General features: G+C 41.8%; 3 protein-coding genes across 5 annotated transcripts in view; 1 reads left to right on the top strand and 2 right to left on the bottom strand.

The window, feature by feature from the left end:
• Nucleotides 1–2,604: 2,604 nt before the first annotated feature.
• On the bottom strand, nt 2,605–3,325 carry LOC125775231 (electron transfer flavoprotein regulatory factor 1). The gene is made up of 2 exons (XM_049445840.1): nt 3,171–3,325; nt 2,605–3,085 (listed from the first exon to the last, which is right to left on the bottom strand). Exons 1-2 carry the CDS (start codon nt 3,210–3,212, stop codon nt 2,876–2,878), a joined length of 252 nt encoding a protein of 83 aa, XP_049301797.1. The 5' UTR covers nt 3,213–3,325; the 3' UTR covers nt 2,605–2,875.
• Nucleotides 3,326–3,430: 105 nt separating this feature from the next.
• Nucleotides 3,431–5,254, top strand: LOC125775227 (flt3-interacting zinc finger protein 1-like). Its single transcript, XM_049445836.1, has 3 exons — nt 3,431–3,721; nt 3,782–3,920; nt 4,110–5,254. The coding sequence occupies exons 1-3, from the start codon at nt 3,702–3,704 to the stop codon at nt 4,707–4,709; spliced, it is 759 nt and encodes a 252-aa protein (XP_049301793.1). The 5' UTR covers nt 3,431–3,701; the 3' UTR covers nt 4,710–5,254.
• A 140-nt stretch (nt 5,255–5,394) lies between these two features.
• The window catches only part of LOC125775211 (DNA-binding protein RFX2), a 29,216-nt gene continuing 14,012 nt past the window's right edge, over nt 5,395–20,598 (bottom strand). For 2 of the 3 annotated variants that reach the window (XM_049445766.1, XM_049445768.1), the window contains 6 exons: nt 12,660–12,753; nt 12,042–12,405; nt 9,675–9,779; nt 8,881–9,504; nt 7,818–8,801; nt 5,395–7,703 (listed from right to left, as the gene is read on the bottom strand). In XM_049445766.1, coding sequence (XP_049301723.1) covers nt 7,593–7,703; nt 7,818–8,801; nt 8,881–9,504; nt 9,675–9,779; nt 12,042–12,405; nt 12,660–12,753 — 2,282 coding nt within the window. In that variant the 3' untranslated portion in view covers nt 5,395–7,592. The remainder of the gene's footprint in view (nt 7,704–7,817; nt 8,802–8,880; nt 9,505–9,674; nt 9,780–12,041; nt 12,406–12,659; nt 12,754–20,598) is intronic. The other variant, XM_049445767.1, reaches the window with a different exon arrangement.

Here is a 20,598-nt window from a genome sequence, read left to right as displayed (position 1 = left end):
CAGCTAAGATGAAAGAGGGTAGGGCTGGGAAATAAGTGGTAAAAACATTAGATATGTTTTATTTTTTTAAGTCATAACATGTAATACCGCTGTACTGTAAGATGTATAATAGTTTTTTTTCTACTGTAAGAATTAGCAGCAACATTAAGTGGGAGGGAGGGAGTCAGAGAAGAAAATTACATTTTTGTATCAAAAATAATGTACTTTTAAGGGAGATAATTTGAAGCGTGGGATGGGAAAGACGGCAGGAGCAAATGAAGAGTGTGGAGAAAAAAGAGGAAAAAAACATTAAAAAAAAACAAATGAAACAATTTTAAAAAAATAATAAAAGATTTCTGTTGAAAAATGGAATACCTGGTTTTTGTGTGTTTTTTTTTAACGTGAGTTACTAATTTATTTTATAAAATACTAATTAACGGAGCTGCGCAACAGAAGTGTAAAGTGTGCGCAAACTCCTTATTGTGCTTAAATAAATTTTCTTCCCATTAGGCTGGTGGTGGCAGCAGAAGAAAACCTTTCTTGTAGCTATGGCCCAGACTCTTCAACAGGGTGGTAAGGGAAAGGGGACCCTTTTTCTAACTAATTCATTGCCACATTGTCACATCAATCAGTGTTATGTTAAAAAAAAAAATTTATACCTACATTTTCCATCTCATAAATGTAAGAACGGATTTAATCGAGAGAGGAACGATCATTCGTCTCTCTAGGACGACCGAAGTGCGTACGAAGGAATAAAATCGAACGGCCGCTTCGTCAATTATAGTTGTGTAGGTGTGTCGTGATAACGAAGCCAGAAGAGATAATGATCATGAGTGAAGGAGTAATTGTGATCAGTAGCGATCGGACCGCAGTACGTTTGAGTCGTGCAAAAAAAGCTTCTGCTGCATAGAACATTTAGCAAGAATGTTTTTTTTGTGCCCAAAAAGTTATGACCTTTCATAGAGGGTAGAAGAAATAGTCGGTACAACAATTCTTGTGTTGATGTAATAATGCTGAAGTGAAGATTTGTTTTGCACGTGTAGAAATTGTTGCCAGCGTTGGTTTGCCTCTTGTGATACTTATTCATTTCGATTAAGTACACCAAAAAAAGTGTGTAAATGAATGTAAAATATGCCCTTAGTGTGAAAAGAAAAGAGTAACAGATTGTACAAAAACGAGGGACGCCATTGAATAAAGTGCATTGAGGCAGTGTCTTTGCCCCATTATGAACTCTTTCGGGATTGAAAAAGACAATTGAATCAATGCAGCTTCGGAACTAACGGTATTTCGTGGTGATCGATAATCAGCTTTGTTACCAGCGCGCACCTGCGTTCTTAGTCCAACTCGTGATGTACGCAAACGACGCCGGTAGCGTACGTGTGTGAGTGGAAGCATAATTTAGAATCAGTGCGTGCACTATGCGTGTACTAAGCTCGCAAATTATTTGCATTTGTGTTTGTGTTGCAAGTGTTGTTTTTGGTGTGGAAAAAGTAATGTCTATTTCTCTATGAGCTTATTGCGTGTTTTTTTTGTGAAAAATTTGGCCATTGTTTTAAATATGCTAAAGTGCATTGAAGTGTAAAGGAAGAGTTTTTTTTTGTTTTTTTTTTTTGGTAAAAAAAAGTTATGTCCTTTTCTGTATGAGCTTATAGCTTATTGCGTAAATTTGTGTTTTTTTGAAAAATGTGGCCATTGTAGGGCGAGTGTTGTGGTAAGGGGCATAAAAGTGTGCATGTGCTTTTGTGCAAAGAAATAAGAGAAGTGTTGGCTGTTTTTTTATGAAAACAAAAAAAGATATGCCCTTTTCTAAAATGTGGTCATGCATTGTAGGGCGAGTGTTTTAAATGTTTCAAAGTGCATTGAAATGTTTACATGTGCCTTTGTGCAAAGAAATAAAGGAAGTGTTGGTTGGTTTTTGATGAAAAAAAGCTTATTGTTTATTGCGTGAATTCGTGCTTCGCATATTGCGTGAAAAATGTGGCCATTTTAGGCGAGTGTTGTGTTTTAAATGTGCCAAAGGGCATTGAAATGTGTATGGAAAAGAAAGATGCGTGTGTATAAAAGCAAAGAGGCCTCGAAGAAGCAGTTCTGTCTTCCAAAGTAAAGTGTCCTGCGTAGCAACTATCGTTTACACGGGTAAGTAAATACCACATCAAATCAGAAATATCGAAAGTATAATATTTTACTAGAAGCAATTATTAACACACTTTCTGGCAGCCGTGAGTTTATAACATTAGGCGGCGAATGAATGAATTTTATTATTATTTAAAACGTGAGAAAAAAAACAAATGTTTGAAAGATTTTTAGTACATATTGTGCACAAGCTTGTGTGCAGGATAGACTCACAGTGGTTGACGTGTCTTACAAAAGTGTCATTGCTTTGTTTACAACGCGTGTGTAAATTTGAAACCGTTTCACCATCTGACATATTGCAATGCTTTGTTTTCGTGAACAATTTACGGAAGATAATTTATTGCGATTGTTTCACGAAAGTTCGATCATAATTTAACCGCTTTTTTGGGATTTTTTTTCTTAAGATTGCTGGGATTCGCCTCGACACATACAAAATTATCGTAAATTACCTTTCGGCCAGTGTGTTAGGATAGTTTTTAAACAACAATATGGTGTGTTTATGCACCATTTAGTTTTAGGTTTTATTCATACAAAAATCTACCTGTTGTACATCGGATCATTTATATAAAAAAGGGCTTCATAATCCGAATGGGAACTTAGGCTTTCTTGCTACCTTTACTACGAATGATCGAAAACATCAAAAACATATCCCCTTCAGCAGCACTATCTCCCAAGGTCATATCAATAATCACTTGCCTTATCAAAAGTATATACTCATGTCGTTTTAGCCACACTTTTTACACAACTTACACCTACAACACTCTTACTTTTCATCGTAATATCTTCGCTTCATTGCCCGATACTTTCGCAGACTGTAAAGTGCTTCTATTTCCTTCACAACGTACTCGCCCAATCCGATCGCTTTTTCAATCTTCTCCGGATCGGTTTCGGTGCTTTGGCGTTTAAACGCGTTGTAGCACCGCTGTCGAAATTTGTCCGGCCCGCCCGGATACTCGCGGCCCATATACTGTAGCTACATTCGGCAAAAAAGTAAACAAACGAATCGTTCTTGTAAAGGTGTTTGTGTTGAGTTTGCTAAGCCTGTTTGTTCGTTTTACCCGTTTGTAAAGATCCAAAACGCGTCTCCGATTGTCCCCCATGCCTGTAGTGTTTCTTTGCAGCAAATTGTTACTGATTGCGCAAAAAGCTGCGATCGTATAAAACAACAAACAAACAACCACTTTGTATGGTCAGCTGTCAAAAAAAAGCTGTCGCGCGGTTCGATCGAGACGAAACCAACACTACGAACCGGGCCAACACAGCTGACTGCTGATTGTACGCGGTGCGAAAAGTGTGCGAACGACCAGTGTGTGCGTAAATGAAGCATCATCATGTAGGGAACGTATAGTAGGCCGGGGGTTGTTGTTAAACAAAGCCGTTACCAACGCGATGATACGGCGCGTCGAGTGTACGGTGCGGAAGCAACCAACGCAAGTTGTGAAATACACAATTACATCCATACTAGCAGTGAGCAATAGGTAGCAGCAGTAGGCCGTGGCAAGCACCAGCAAGTACGTACGGATTGCTTGGATCGTTCAGTGTGGAACAAAGATTTGCATTGAATACGCACGCTTTCATTCAATCAGCAGATGGAGCCGACAATGGTGATGTGAGTATCAATCATTTGTCTTTGAAAAGTAAAATTTAACGCATGTTTTTCCCCTTGTAGACCCACCGCTGGACCGGAAACGTACTGCCGTCTTTGTCTGGGCAAGGAAAGTCTGCTGGGAGTGTTTTCATCGAACCAAGATGGTACCAGCAGTTCGGCCGAGCTGGTGAAGAAAATCTACGAATGCATCAACATTAAGGTAGCGTTATACTGCAAGCCATCATATATGCAGCAGTAATGCAATATCGGTTTGAAGGTGACGGCCACCACTCGTTACGGCGATGGGTAGATCACCTTGACGTAAACAACCCTTCTCGGCAAACACACACAAACACAAGTACCGATTGGCCTTATTGGCTTCTTTGCTAAACAAGTACATTATTTTTAGCTTTCCTCCACGGTGGATGCGGGATGTGCCATCTGTAACCGGTGTCTGCAGGCGGTGCAGGATTTCCACCACTTTCGCGTGCGCAGCAACAAGGTGAATGATCTCATCCAAGTGACGACGGTCGTTGCCAATGGTGATGACAGTAGCAGTGATGCAGCACGCTACTCGCCGCCAACACTAGCGAAACAATCAGCACCGACGCCGAATTCGATCACATCTCCAGCTCCAACGGTGAAAGGTGCACGGAAGCATCATTGCCGCTACTGTCCGAAATCGTTCCGAACGATGGCTGGCCTGACGGAGCACGGTAATAAGGCGCATCTGGCCGGCCGGCAACATCACTGTCCCAACTGTTTGGCGCAATTCCAGCATGCACCGTCGCTGGCAAGACACGTGCGTAGTCGCAGCTGTTTCGCGTTCAGCAAATATCGGTGCCGTGTGTGCAGCGAAAACTTTCACGAGCGTGAACAGTGGGCAGACCATATACAGATTCATGCTAAGGATTTTCCCTACCAATGTCCGGACTGTTGGTCACAGTTTAAACACAAGGCTACGCTGCGCCGTCACGCCAATACGGTACATTTGTTGGTGAAGGTTTGAATGAGAATAGGCCCTGAACATGGGTGATGAAGGGAACGCTCTTTTAACACGAACTTTTGTTACAAAAGCGCGGAATAACAAAACACCAACATGCGTCGACTGATAAGCGCAAGTAGGTCGTGTTAAAGAGCACGTTGTGGTTGTAGAACTAAAAAAAATGAGTGATTTATTGTGCAAAAGAGCAATACGTACGCAATGAACGCATTCGTTCCGAACCGTTTGGGTTGGCACTATTACGAATTGGAAATCGCAACACAGTTGAAACAGTCCCGATAAGACCGATATGTGAGCATAAAGGCATTCCTTCGGAATGCAGTCAAACTAAATGCAATGTGTTCAATGTAGAAACTATGTTTTAATTTTAAACGCTTCTTCCAGCGCACGGATGATGCCGTATTAGTTAGTCAATGGAAACGAATTTCTTTTCTTACGCAGACGAAGTTAAATACACTTCAAAACGCTTATTGTAATTGTGGCATATAGATGGGAGTAATGTACTTATTATTTATGATATTTTAATAGTAAAGGAAAATATACAAAAAAAATTATCTAATAATGAAACAACATTTTAAAGTGTATTTTTTGCATTAAACCAACGCCGATAAGTGATTGTAACTTCTGTACCAGGAAGATTAATATTTCGTTGCAGAAGAATAATTAAAACACTTAAAGTAACGCATCCGTATCCGTTTACACATCTTCGGTTTTAATTTATTTCACTCAAATAGTTTTTCAAAGGTATCCATCCATCCATCTTCTGTTGCAGTTTCGTTCGAGAATTTTGTTTTGCTGTTTATTTAAAAAATATATCATCGCGGGCGCAGAACAAAACCTAGAGCAAACAATCCTATGCAAAAGAAAGTTTTTTCCGTGCAGAGTCTGCTGCATAAATTCTATTCCATTTGTTTTATGTAATTTAATTAGTTTCACGATTGGTTTTCAATCATTTCGCCGCGTTGTTGCGTTGTACTTCATTACATCCTGATTACACGTACGTATCGCTACTGTTGTACGCCGGTCGGTGCAGCATCAAATTGTTGGGTCGAAAAATAATTGCACAGTTTTTTTGTGTCTTCGGAGTTCGGAATTGCGCCAGAAACTGCACTCAAAACGTTTCGCAAGCGTTGAAAAAGATGTTCAACGAATTGATGTTTCACTTCCCATTTTTTTTTTGGTAAATTATGCTTACAAATCTATGACTCGACAAGCGGCCCGCCCGCCCTGCAATCTGTTTGTGTCGGGTTTTACACCGGCATTGGCGGCCCTTGTCTTCACGTACCCTTGCAGTATTTGGTGACATTCGCGACTAGATAGAGTTGATTCCGGCTATGTGTGCGCACGTGTGCCTGATAGTTACACGCGTGCAGGTACATTCCCAGGAATCGTAAAATTAAAAACAAACTACCTCTCCCTCAGCTCAGGGTTAAAGCGTTACCACGAAAACAACACATACCGCGACCACGTGTGTACCGGACGTACCTATTCAAACGTTCCTCAAACGTGGCCAACATTTGTATGCGTCCTTTGTGTGCTGTCGTACCATCGACAATTCAACCTTTTGCGCGCTGTAGTAGCTTCAACACGGTAAATTAAATTCTGCTTACGTTTACACACATTCACGTTTACACGCTCTCGTGGATATACTACGTGGTTTCATATCATGTATATATATATAAATGTTGCAGTTTCGCGCTATATGCTACAATTTTTTCTGTTGTGTGTATTTTTTTTAGCTGGTCACGACGGATACAGGCACATACATATTTAATAATCGGTACAAATTGAATTTTGTCGCTTCTTTGTCGTACGTTAATCATTTCGTAGCATCAATTATGCTCGCCATGTTGAACATACATTTGAAGTTACGACGTTCGTATCCTACTTCTTTTTCATGCACCTTCTGATAAACCGCATACACAAACCAAATGTAACTGAGAAGCAGAAAACACGACAGTCCGATAAATATATATTCTCTTTCAAACCGTACCATGCTAACCCATGCGTGCGGTTGTCGAAATTTTTGTCGAAGCTTCTAAAACCGTTCAACATGATCCGTTTTCTGTGCTTCCTCTGTCGCTTTCCGTCCGGCCACCTATCATTTTGTTCTTCTAACACGAACAAAATCATCATTACGTGGTATGGCAGAAAATAATGTTACATGCCTATATAGATTAACAATGACTAACTTCCGTTCAATCCACTCACCAGCAGGCCGAGGGGCGATGACGCCTTCTGTTTGTTTTTTGCTAACGATACTTTTCATCAATAAATATTGCCCTCTCACGCGTACCACTAGCAACTGTTTGTTTTATCTTTGTCACCCCGGTTTTTGTGCTCGGTGAATGTGAAATGTAAACTTAACCGACAGAACAAAACAGAAAGTTAATGTAGATTCCCACCATTTAGCCCTGGACCGTCTAAGGAAAGCACACAATCATCCTTAAACATAGAATAAATAATTGTATCTTCATCGAAATAACTAAAAAACCCTGCTAGAGTTTAATGCTCCTACCTAAACCTAAAAACCATGGTTCTCCGCCTGAACCGAACAAATCAACCACGGAATGACGTAAAACGAAAAACTTCACGGGGACGTCCACTATTTGCCGCATTCATCGGGACGCATGTTTCGTGCTTTCTGCGCACGTGAAACCATATGGCAGGACATTCAGATCGACGTACGTTCCCGGGGTGCGTAGTGGTACGGGTAAGCTAGCGAAAAACGGTGCCAAAGGGTGTGCACTAAATGCAAAGCACAACAGGAGTGCAGCAGACGGCAGCGTTTGCCTTCTTCCATGGTTCATAGTGTTAAAAAGGAATGCTTCAATCGGTGCCAATCCGAGGGCGTTACAGTACAGCTGACGGGGTTTCATCTTTAATTGACTAACTGCGCATCCGCTTAGCGTTCGGCTCCAGCTTGACGTTCACCATACCGTACTCGCTGTTGTAAAGCATCCGATCCAGATCGTCTTGCACGGGACGGGAGTTAATTTTCTAAAATGAAACACAAAATTTGATTTTAATTCCTATTCCAACTATGTAAACTTACAAACTACCTAACAATGCAAATGTCTAAATATTAGTTCTATCATGAGGTAATACACTTACCTCACCCATAACGGCAATCGGCGTAGTGTTGGTCGCTTTGGCCACCTTATGCTCGATGATGAAGAACATATACTCATCGTACAGCAAGCGTATCAGATGAAAGCTGCCAAAGCTGCCGGCGGAACGTAGCGTCAGATCGCGGATCACCATCGAGCTGTAGAAGCTCCATTTGAGCAGGAACTGGCGTGCGGCATTTACAAAGCTCGGTTTACCGCGGTACTCCTGGAGCGCATCGTCCACCACATTCTGCAACCAGCCGGCCCACTGCTCGAGTGTGTTCTGTTGCTGCAGTGCCGCCTTAAAATCGTTCTCCAGCCGCTGCACGATCGCAGTATCGCACTGACAGATCCAGGAGGCCTGCTCCTGTACGTTGCGAAAGTCAACCCGGTTCAGATCGCTCAGCATCTGGGCGATCTGGGTGCCGTTCTGCAGCACGGCACGGGCCGCCTGGGCCAGGTGATTAAGCGAGGTGTAGCGGCGCAGCGTTTGGCCAAAAGCGGCCACCGCCGTTAGCTTGATCGCGACAATCGGCTCCGGACAGCCGCCCATCGCTGACGTCAGCCAGTTTTCGAGGTTTTTCGCAAAGTTGCGAATTGCCTGCGTCAACCCGGTCGGGATCGGTCGCAGCACGTCCGGTATTAGGACATCGACCATGTTCTGGTAGAACTGCATGTCGACGTGCTTCACAAACTCCTGCACCGGTTCGCACTGCGTCAGCAGGTACAGCTTCTGCTTGCTCAGATACTTCTCCTCCTCACATTCGTCCCCGTTGTTGTTGTTATTTTCCGCGCGCCAAAACTCGCGCCACAGCGATTCGATCATGTTGAAGTCGAGGTTCAGTATTGCGTCCAGAAACGCTTCACAGTGTTCGCGATAGATCGAGCGCAACGTGTCGACGTCCTCCATCGTGATATCGTCCGGCAGTGGGTGGATCATATCAATGATCGGGAACTGCGGTATGGCACCGTTTGGATCACCGAGATACTGCAAAACGGAGATTGGAGCGAAAATTCGATTAGACTAAACATTTCTTTATGAAAGTATTCGTCAAATGTTTGCTTACCTGTGCGCAGGATTCGGGCATTTCCGCCTTGAAATTGTTTTTCTTACCACTTCGCCCATGGTGCATCGACATGCCGTGACCAGTGCCTGCTCCACCATTGCCAGCTCCTCCACCCGCGCCATGCTGCAAATGTCCTGCACCACCTCCTCCATGGGCCATGGAACCACCGCCATTACTAGCATGTATACCACCGTTAGCATGATTCCCACCGGTTCCACCATGGCCATGCATCCCATTGTTAGCACCACCCGTGCCTCCGCCACCATTTGCCCCACCTCCACCACCAGCACCACTAAGTCCATTGCTGCCGGTCAGCTGCTGATGGTGGCTGACCATCAACCCACTAACACCGGACCCGTGCTGCGGTTTGCACTCGATCGCATGCACCAACGGAGACGTGGGTTTAATGCGGATGCCGTAGTAATGGTACTTGCTGTTGCCACGCGTACCAAGGCGACGTGTCCGCAACCCGCTGAACACGGAACGGATCAGTTTGCCGAAACTCGCCGCATTGACCGCATCCAGCTTGTTCTCGTTGCAGTGCCACATGTAGTGGTTGTACAGGGTTGACCTCGGCAAACTAACACCATCCGCCGTTTCGTAGTTTTCCATCAACCAGTTAACCTGCAAAAAGGGGGGGCGAAAAAACAAAAACAGACAATCAGAATTATTGTGACCGTACTAACTCGAACTCGATTCAGATTCGGATAGAGGACAGTAAATCAACCCATGACGCGTGGAGGAAACCGTTGCCCTGGCCCAAGTGATGAAGATATATGCGAGTGCGGCCTTACCGTGGCGGGCAGTACGCGTGCCGCGTGGGTCAGGTTGGGCGTGGAATCAAGCTCCTGACCTATCGCCGACGCTGTTTGGTGCGCGTGCAAGTAGGACGCTACGTCCTGGATGTTGATGAAGGTTTAATGGTGGTTAAGCGAAATGGTTGGTGAGCCAAGGACAGTGAACAATAAATGACGAATGTTATTACGTAAGCGTAGAAGTGAGAAAAAATCGAGAAAGAAATTTAGAGAAGTAAAGGAAGAAAGAGAGAGAGAGAGAGAAAGAAAGAGAAAGAGCATAGTGTTAGTTTTTGATTTAGGTGCAGTTTACGGAAGCGACTATCGTATGAATTTAATACGTGAAGATGAAGATGCATTTATATTAGCAACTAGTAAGAGAGTGTAATTGAAGTTTCTTGTATGCTTTCCATGACCCAAACATTGATTATATTCAACGAGAAAAGAAAAGGTTAAGTTTAAAATTAAGATTTAATTCAAACAACCTTCTAACACTAGTACGATCAGCGTCAGGAAAGTGTCACTTCGACCGGACAAAACAAAATGGTTGTTTAAGGACGGATGTCATATGCGCAATCATTTACAAATTACTTATTTAGAAGTACTAATCAACTTCGACGATTATTTTGTACCGAATGGTTCAACTTCGTTAGCAAACAATTCATTGGTAAAGAAACATTTAATATCTCATGAAACTTGTTTAAGCGACTATTCTTGTAACTGTTTTCAGAAAACATTTATATGCCAACGACACCGTTACATATCAGCGGGACATGTAAACGTAGAACTATCCAAAACTTGGTCCGATTAATCGGAAATTTCGATAGAAATTGAATGGGGATTTATGTTTTCAAAAACAATGTGTTTCCTGGTATAGTTCTTATGTTTTTTTACTTTGATTTTACATCAAACTATTGGTATGCTCAATGAATTTGATTTTTTGTAACTATACTATACATTACTATTATAAAAAAAAATACTATTTTGCATTGTAAAACACAATAAAATTCAGGGAAATTGAATTCAAAATATCCGCCCTCAAAACACGATCAGCCATTTTGATCTTGCCAGTGTACTGGTGGAAAAATTGAAAACATGAAAAGCTTGATCTAAAATTGTTATATCGAATTTGTTCAAATCGTTTATCCAAAAATGTTGTTCCATTATTTTTTTTTTAATTTTCCATCAATCAAAATGATTTGTTGGTCGTTGTAGTGTTAAATGGTCAAGTATGATTCTCAGTTAAAAGCGATTGAGTGAACATATTCTAATTAAACAATGAATTTAATTTCTCGTTTCTCGTTCAGTCTTTCCAAAACGGAAGTGCGCCAAATATGAGATAACATCAAAAATGCATGATTATGTTTTCTATTGATGTGGCTACTATTGAAGATTTATATATTATCCCAACGAATTACTGTTCCTGGTTAACATGGTTGGCCAATAACTAGAAACAATTAGTCGCTTGAGATATGATTCTTTAATCCTTTGTACTAAAACGTAACCAAATCCTAAATTGAAATGTATCGACCATTTCAATAGGGAGCAACGTCAGCACAAAGAAAATGTATCACTTTTCGTTCGCTTAAAGGCTTTAAAGTTCGTTTTTGTAACGATTTTTTAAACGAGATTATTGATAAAACAGTGACGATATGATGGTTTTATGTGACAGTGATTCCTACACGCAAATGTTTTGTCCCCCCCCCCCACAACTGTACGCGGCTCAAATGAATGGGAAAAGCCGCACACTTGTTGTCAACAAACTGCGAATAATTCGTTCAGGCGCGGGAGTTAATTAAATAACAACTCTACACCAACGGATCTGGCTTCAAGTGCCAGAAAGGAACAACAGAAAAATCACCACAACCAAAAGCGTGGGTGCCATGTGCAAAAAAAAACCCGTACATCGAACCGAAGAAAAATAACCGTCCGCCATCGGCAGAGGCTGCACGGAGGATGGAATATTGCAAAATTAAACCAAAAAAAAAAGGAAAAGCTGAAGCTACATCATTGTTGGTTGGCTCGACGGTGGCCACACTATCAATTACCGATGCGAAAGCATCATGCTCGATAACAATCATCCATGCGTGTGCATTGTGCGGGCGCGCTCCATCAGCATCATCCCGCGGTTAACCACCGGCACTTCTGCGGATTCGTTGTGTGCCGTCGTGTCCGCCTCGATGAAGCTGACGATGGGTACGGTTTACAGCCGGAAATCGGAATGTGTCCGTGCGGCTACGCGTGATGTCGGCGGTTGCGGTTGGCCGATTGCATCGATCCATCGATCATTATTTCATATTTGTCAGGTGTGTTGTGTTCTCTCGTGCCACCTCCCTGGCCACTGTTCCAACACACCCCCACACTTACCGTCATGTTTTGTGGCGACGAATCGGACTGTTGCTGTTGCGTCCCGGATGTGTTTCCGGTACCGAGCAGAACCGCTTCGTCAACGGGAACAATGTATTGCTGCTGATTAGCATTGCCGCCAGCGGAACCACCATTGCCGGACGATACAGTCCCGTTCGCGTTGACACTGTTGGGACCGTTTCCCGGTGTGCCTGAGCCGTTACCAGCACCATTGCCAGCACCGGCGGAATCGGTGTGAGTGTTACCGGCACCTGTACCCGCTGTACCGTAGTTTCCTGTCGTAGCGTAGTATTGTTGTTGCTGCTGCTGCTGCTGTTGCTGTCCATTTGTGCCGTAATCTCCCACGGAATACACGGGATAAGTCCTGAAATGGTGATTGTAACATGTTAATAATTAATATGAACATATCAATCCAATAAGCTGTGTTTGCTTTTGCTGACTAATGTTTCACCCCAACGTTGTACGCCTAATGTTATGCAATCCGTATGACGTTTAATCATTTCTTCGCAAAAAGGCAATTATTTGAAGTGATTTCACTCATTAGAGAGTTTAGTATACATTTTCTAAATTTCAAACAAATGATTTAACAGTATGCAAAAATTCATATAATAAACTTACATTTGTGACTGTCCCTGGCCGGAAGGGTTGTACATCTCCGAGTCGACATACTGTACGTACGTGTGATGATTTTGAACACTCTCGGGCGACGAAACTGTTTGAAATAGAAAAAATATATAACTTGCTATGGTGCTATGCTAATGGTGATCGTTATTTGAGAAATTAATCGTCTACAAAATTAAATATTTGCTGAAATTCGTTTTAGCTTCACATTTTTGGTAATGATTTTGCAATAAAAAAGCTGCATGCTCTGCACCAGAGCAACAGGACGACACAAATCGGATTATTTCTTTTTATTATTATATAAAAGAACACTCATATGTGGGACAGTGGTGGTCCGTTCGTTAGTCTAGCGACTCCACTCTCGCACTCCCATGAGGTACAGGAACAATCGCCAATATTCCTCTATTACTGAGTATTAATGTTTGATTTACATACATAGAAGAACGCGGGAATGATTTGTATGAGCCCGCAAAGCTGCTACCATTTTCCACTATCTTCCCTTTCGCCAGCTTCGTTATTGTATACTGGACGGAAATAGGTGCCGTTGTGGCAAGAGTAAAATGGGAAATTTGTTTTTGACGAGGTAGACCAACGAAAGGATATTTGAAATTAGTTGGATATATGGCGGGGGTACGCCATTATGAACAGGCTACGTAAACGGAAACGCTTTTGAAAGGACCTTTGGGAATCAAGGGAATCCTGCGGCCATTTTGTTTTTTATTCTTCTACGAACGGGAATCTGTTTTTCCTGCCATTCTTTCTCTGTCTTCTCACTCTCTTTCTCTCTCTCTCTCTCTCTCTCTTTCTCTTTCGATATCTTTTTCCATATCTGCTGCTGTGTACCACCCGCTATCCCAGGCAGTTATTATATTCATCCATATTCCAGATGGCTGCTATCATGCTTTCAGCTAGGAACAGACACGGAAAAGGAAGGACATAAAAAAAATAGGGGATATAGAACCATCAGCCCAGCAATGTGCACGGTTCGTCGAATGTGCAAAAAAACAAGAAGAAAACATCCCTGTGTGCAAGAAGGAATCATGCAGAACTGCGAAAGAAACCTACGAGAAGTGTGGGGAGCACCCTTGGGGAATCCTCACCGCTTCTATCACCAATCTTTTTGTGCTTGACAGAACACTGCCTGGGACGACAACAGGACAGGATTTTTATCCTGTGCTTGTGTCGGCAGCGGCACATTCTTCGAGCGCGAACGGTACACTGTCGGAGATTCGGGCAATTGGCCAGTTCCGAATGTGGGTGTGGATATTTTTGGATTTAAACCGGGAAGCTGCCCGACCAAAACCCGCTTCCAGCTAACAGCATACAACGGACGTGCCGCTCCACAGGATCTGTCTCGATTGAATAGCACCCTAAAAGTCATGGCGGAAAGTTTGGCACCCTGTTTTGCGAGCGGAAGTAGCACGCGCGTGTGTGGCGGAAGGGGGAATGGTTTTTCATTTTCTTGAAAGTATTTTTATTTTCATTTCATTTATGAATAGGAAAGGTTACCCGCACATCCACCTAGGGATGATAACGCTCAGTAGGAAGTTGAAAATTGGAAGGGTATTGTCGCGGGGAGGACATGAAGGCGACCACGGCGGGAGAACCGTTGGGCGATGAAAAATGGAAACGAAAAATCCAAAACGAACCAAAAAAAAAAACAAGAAATCCTTCGCTGCGCTGAATCACACAACGGGGATCTCTGATTTCCACCATCTGCTCCATACAATGCAACATGGCCGACTGACTGACGCTACCGGGCAAGTTAATGGCTTTGTGCGTTTTTCTTTCAGACCCGATGTCCTTCCAGAGCACTTTGTAAAACGGCTTTGTACAAAATAAAGAACGATGCTTTCCGTATATGTGACCGCGAGTGTGGCGTTGTCTGATTTCTACTCCAAATGCTTAAGAATTGTCGATGTCAAAAACAAGATCATGTCGATGGAGCCGCTAGGAGTCAGCAAATTGACGTGGAAAAGAAAAAACAGAACCACCAACAGCACACATCCGTTTCTTGTTTTTTGGAGTTTGCCCTATTCAGATGCCTTTTGTTTGAACGTTTGTTTTTTGTTTGCGAACGTTAAAGAACATAAGAAAGATTATAAGGACGCGAGAGCACACAGCAAATAGCGGAGATTTTATTTTGCGCTTCGCAATGAAATTCATAAAATTATTTGCGGTTTAATGACGATTACATTTCATATATTTTATTACTCCTGTCACGAATAGACGTCTGAGAAGGTAATGATGATGTGTTTTTGGGGAGCAAACTCTTCAGCATTATATGTACGTTTAACCAATTTTATGTATTCCACACAATTAACAAATAGCGTTGAGTGATTGTTCATAAATGAAAAGATCATAATTATGGCCGATTGTAAAATAAATGGTGCACTTTCGTAAGCTTTAACGAATTCTACGCGGGATTCGGTACATGTGTCTACAACTGCTCTTAGTGAAATCGATATTCGATGACTATTTATACAAATTATGCAAACATACCGATTTATACAAATTATACTAAACATAAATGAAATCAAAAACAATCAGACATGAACTACAGAATTGCAAAGGACGCGAACCGCACTTGCAGTAATACAAAAGTCCAGTTAGTGGATAAAATCAAAACAATTGTTGAGGCCCTTCCCAGAGAGATTGGCTGACATAAGCTTATTCGAAATTTCGAAGCATGAATGGATGCTGGGATCGATGCTATTGGTGCTGTAGTATGTTCTTGTCAATTCTTGAAAATTAATAGAGACAAAGAAGGTTTTTTCCCTTGTGAAATACCCTTTACTGTCCTGAAGGTTTCTTATGAATCGTTTATTCATCAATTCTACAGTATTATCAGATATAATCATTGGATGGATTAAAAAGAATATAAAAAAAAGCTTCACGAACTATGAAAGACTATCGATATACAGCAAAGTGGAAACGACATAGAACCCATACACAATTCTGTTTTATTGGACACAAAAACAACATCATGAAACAGAGCAAGATAGATCAGTAAAAAAAATATCACGAAATAAAAAAATCAACCATCGATTCCATGCACAACTGGAAAACAAAACAAAAAACGGACACTCATCCCATCATCAAGGTAGTGCTTGGTCAGTAGAAACAACAACAAAAAATCCACCTACAACGTTGTAAACATCCTGCGGTGCGTATTCGGACTCGGTGGAGAGATTCGTTACGGGAATGAAACCGTGACCCAAAACACAAACGTCCGGTAAGGTCCGGTTGGTATGGTTTGTTGTAATACAGCGAAAAAAAAACACACAAAAATAGAATAAAAAAGTGTGCATTTTAGTAATCGAAATCTACAAAACCGTTTGCTGCACGGCTGGTATTTATGTCTAGCCAATACACGACGACATGATGCAACCCAAAAATGTAGCCCTTTACCAATCGAAATCCTTACAACAAAGGCAAAAAAACGAACTTAACAAAAGAAACACCAATATAGCCGGGAATATGCTGGCGAAGGGATTTATTGCACCAATTTAAGGTTTGCAAACCGTCGTTCGATCTCGTCGTTCCGAGAACTAATCGCAATGGGACGCATCTTGGACGAGCGTGCTCGTTTGGTGCGGCAGCGTATCGGCCTTTTGAGGGAAAAAAGGATGTGCTGTGTGGCTGCACCGTGTGGATAGATCCCAGAGCACAACCCATCATCAATTTGCTCTAATTCTCTGGCACTGCAATGCGTGCTGCGTACAATCAACCTCGGAACGGAAACGCCAAACCCGTCACCCGATGCAGCGATGGTGCAATAAAACGATAAATCAATCGCTTCTGCAGCCCATGCACAAGGAAACCATCTAATCTTTCCAGTCCGGTTTTTGGTGTGACAACAAAACCCCAAAAGCAAAACTTTGCCATGCCATCGTTGCAAGCGACGAATTTGAGGTTTGGTGTGAAGATAACACAAATGCCGTTTAATGGCGGGATGGATACAGTAAAGCCAGAGGTCGTCCTGCTATCTTCCACCGAAGGATCGAGTTCTCGAGGATAGTTCTACGAAATCTTCCTTACAAGGCCCGGAGGGTTACTACAGCGGTAGTGGAATGATTAGACAAACGCTTCATTTGACCATTTCCGCTAATCGCTTACGACAAATTGTGATTCCCTCGTAAAATCAAACCCCACATTGCATTCCACGAGTTCGTGGAGGTGGCATTAATAGGCATCTTGCAGTAAAGGTTTTTGAACAACGATAAACCATTGAAGGAGATTAAAGAGATGACCGGAATACCGTATTGTGGTCAGCGACATATCTTGAGGAAATATTTACTTGAACTTGTGTTTCTTGTTATCTTCGGTATGAATGTACAATTTTGTGGATATTATCAGGAACTAAGATTAATTTCAATAAACAGTTCTCTGTTTATACAATTTGTGCAAATTGTTGTCTGAAGTCCTAAATTAATAAACAAATATGATCAAGCAATGTTTTACACAAAAAAGACTTCCAAAATATTCGTATATAGATGTTTGTCAATATTGAAAATAATATATTTTTAAAAGAAATTTCTACAATCCCTGGAAATATATAATATTTTTCAAACCATCTCTACATTGCTTTTAGTTTGGGGGAAAAAAACCATTGGAAATTACTTTGAACAATATGCATTAAAGTTATTAAAAATGGCAACGTCAACAGCAAACCACTACACTCAATGGAATGAAAGAAAATCCATCTGGATTTTCCCACTCCCCACGGATGTGACAAACAGCAGTTGCGAGCAGAGAAAAAAAAACCCCAATTCGATTAGCAAACTTTGTGTGTGCGGCGTGCAGCACCGCACAAGATGGTTTCCCGATACCGTGCGCCATTTTGAAGGCACTTGCGGCGACGAGTCGACTTCGCAATAAAAACGCCCCCTAGGCGCGCAGCATCAGGAAAATACAACCCATATCAGGCTGATGCTGATGCTGCCCGATGACGGTGTGGATGCTTCCCCCATTCCTCCACCATTCGGGATGGATTCATTTTACGGCCTTGCATACCATACCGCACGAGAGTTGTTGGAAGCAAAAGGCAAAACATGCGACCATTACGATCAAGGGTGATGTTGGCTCCTACACACTGCTTCACCCCATGTCGCAACTGACTTTATCGTAACCATTTTGCGTGCGTGTGTGTGTGTGTGTGCGGGAGCAATAAAAACAGGATAAACTATACACACAAACACAAAGGCCATACACACCACGCCGTAGCGCAATAAAGCTCTTAAGGACCTCTCCTGAGCACGGCGAGTCATAAACACATAAAAATACTAATGTACTTTTTTCCTAACCACTCCAGGCACCAGGTTCCGAACCAATACGCGTAAAGGTGTCTCCGCGCGGTGAACTGCAGCGCGTTGTTCTAAAGCCTTTTTGCTGGCCACCCTCGCGCAGAACACAGAAGATGAATGGCTCCAAGTGGGATGAAGAAGCATCCCATGCACAAGGGATATATTGTTATTGCTACGACTTAAACGAAAGCAAAATAATAACTCCACGGATCGGACCCGGAGTCCACCGGAGCGTACGCATCTTCGATGCTTCGCTGGCAATGTGTGTACCGGGGACGAACCCGTATCCGTACCGCGGTGCGGAACAACTCGAAGAAGTGTGCCGTAAACATAAATTTAATGTTGATTGGATTTCTGCGAAATGGCGCACATTACATTACCGCAACGTGTGTAGCGAATCGGATCGTGGGTGGGACCTACGACACCACCTCCGGCCCACCATTGCGGACGGTGGCTATCGGCTAAGACACTCGGCAGCAACAGCAAAAGTTAAGAACGACACAAAAAGAAGTGTCGTAAAGTAAGGCTCGTGCGAATTAAATCTACCATTATCATAAAAGTGCTGATGGTTCGTCAGCCCGGAAGCTGACAGAAAAATTTACTCGCCATTTTGGCAATTTGATGAAGATGAAGTCACACACACACACACACTTGGTCGTTAAACCGCTACAACACCAAGCGATCATTTTGCATTGATATTTGTAGGTTTAGCATTGTTTCGCACAAACTGTTTACAATTAATCGCAGTAAATTATCTGTCCACGTACGCCATATACAATCGGTTTTTCTATGCACAACAAAAACAAGATGGTGAACGTGCACGGGAAACTGATTTAAGTGTCCTTTTTATGCCTTCTTTCGTTTGCATTGTTAAAGGAGAGAATCTTCGGATATTTTTATGCCTTGGAGCTATCGTAAATTGCATCACGGCACGCAAATGTTGTAAAGTTTACGTGATTCTTTGAAAATGGGGTTGCATTTGTGATCAATTTTCTTGATTGCACATACATATTAAAACGATTACTCGTCCTTTTCCAGCTGGAAATATGATATACAGACAAATTTTATATTTTTATCAAGTTGGTTTCTATACACACATTTGTATCGACTGTATTGTTCAGAGATCACAAAGATACACAATCTGTTGAATGCGGTTAATTAATTTTACACACACAAAATTTACATCACACAAACATATAATTTTGACTTTGGATTGATTTTGAAATATTTAAGTTTTAAGTTATTTTTTTATCATTTAGCATTTCCTGGCCGTATTGCTGGTATCAGTTAATCTTATTTCTTAATTCATGAAGAAATTTAATTGATTTTAATTTCTTGAAGAAATTTCATGCCCAAAAGTAATTTAAATTTTATTAAGCATGTGTTCTAAACAATTAATTTCAATTTTCAGTGACAAAGAAGCAAACCTCTTCTTTTGTCGGTTTATCAACTTGTTTGGCAGGGCAGCAGCGTTTTTGTCTTCAAAAGTAATGCATTGAAAAATCAGCAACAAATTCCCTGCCACGTACGTCTTCAGATCAAACAAATTTCTGATTTTTTGTTCAAAGGCCAGGTGTCACACCGGAGCGAACCATTTTTGGGATGTGCGACTTTTCTTGTCCGTATAATAGTGCCGATTTGGAATTTATTATATATTATCTGGAGAAAAGCCAAAGCGTCAAATAGCAGTGTTGTTTAGTGTTGTGCTTATTGAATCTTTTCAAAAGAGACATTCATATGAATCTTCAGCAAAGAGTCATTCAAATCATGAGCCGTCTTCCAAAATATTAATCAATTTTATTAAATTAAAATAAATCCTGAAAGATTCATTAATCCTTTATTATTCACTTCCAACGCTAGTGTGGAGGGGGAACCACATAAATCATCGGGCTGTCCCGAAGCTCTGAGGATTACTAGTTCAATGAGGACTTATGAATCTCCAGAATAGAAATTCAGAGTCATTCATTCAGTTCAAAAATTCATACAGATTCACCCACAACTAGCCCGATCGACAGCAGCCAGACCTCTTCCTTAAGTGTAGCAGAATCTAAAGATCTTGATCCAGAACAAATTGATCTTTTCGTAGCTCTGCGATATTATAGCTCTAGGATACAACCGGCCAAACAGTGAAGAAGTACCAGAACAAGATGCACTTTCAGAAGAGTGTCAGTGGAGGTCAGCGAGCGAAAGGCAATCGCCCAGAAGGAGTGACTTAAGGTTCTAGTGAAAGATTTATTTTCGATTGGTTAAGGAAGACGTTATACCAAAGACCGAATTGCACTCAGATACATCGAACATAACTTTTTAAGATAAATCTCGAACGGATGATCAAATCTACCAATTCCGAGGACAAAAACGAAGAGATAATTGATCGGCAAGGCGAAGGATATGCTGATACAAATGCTAACATTTTTGTAGTGGCTTTTGCCCAGGCGCAACTTGGGGTCAACCTGGCGCAAGGTTTGTTGATTATTCTCGTGGCACAGTAAAGGGATTGCCGTACACTATTCGATTTCATTAATACCTTCTATACCTTTGCCCACAATGTATAAGTAAACAGATGACTAATATTTGTGAAACTGTCAATAACAAATGATCATGCAAGCAATGAAGTATCTTTGAAATATACA

Source organism: Anopheles funestus, chromosome 2RL (genome assembly GCF_943734845.2).
Source record: "Anopheles funestus chromosome 2RL, idAnoFuneDA-416_04, whole genome shotgun sequence".
In the NCBI taxonomy this organism is placed as follows: Eukaryota; Metazoa; Arthropoda; class Insecta; order Diptera; family Culicidae; genus Anopheles; species Anopheles funestus.
Note: the sequence above shows the minus strand (reverse complement) of the source record. Positions and strands in the feature narration are given on the sequence as shown.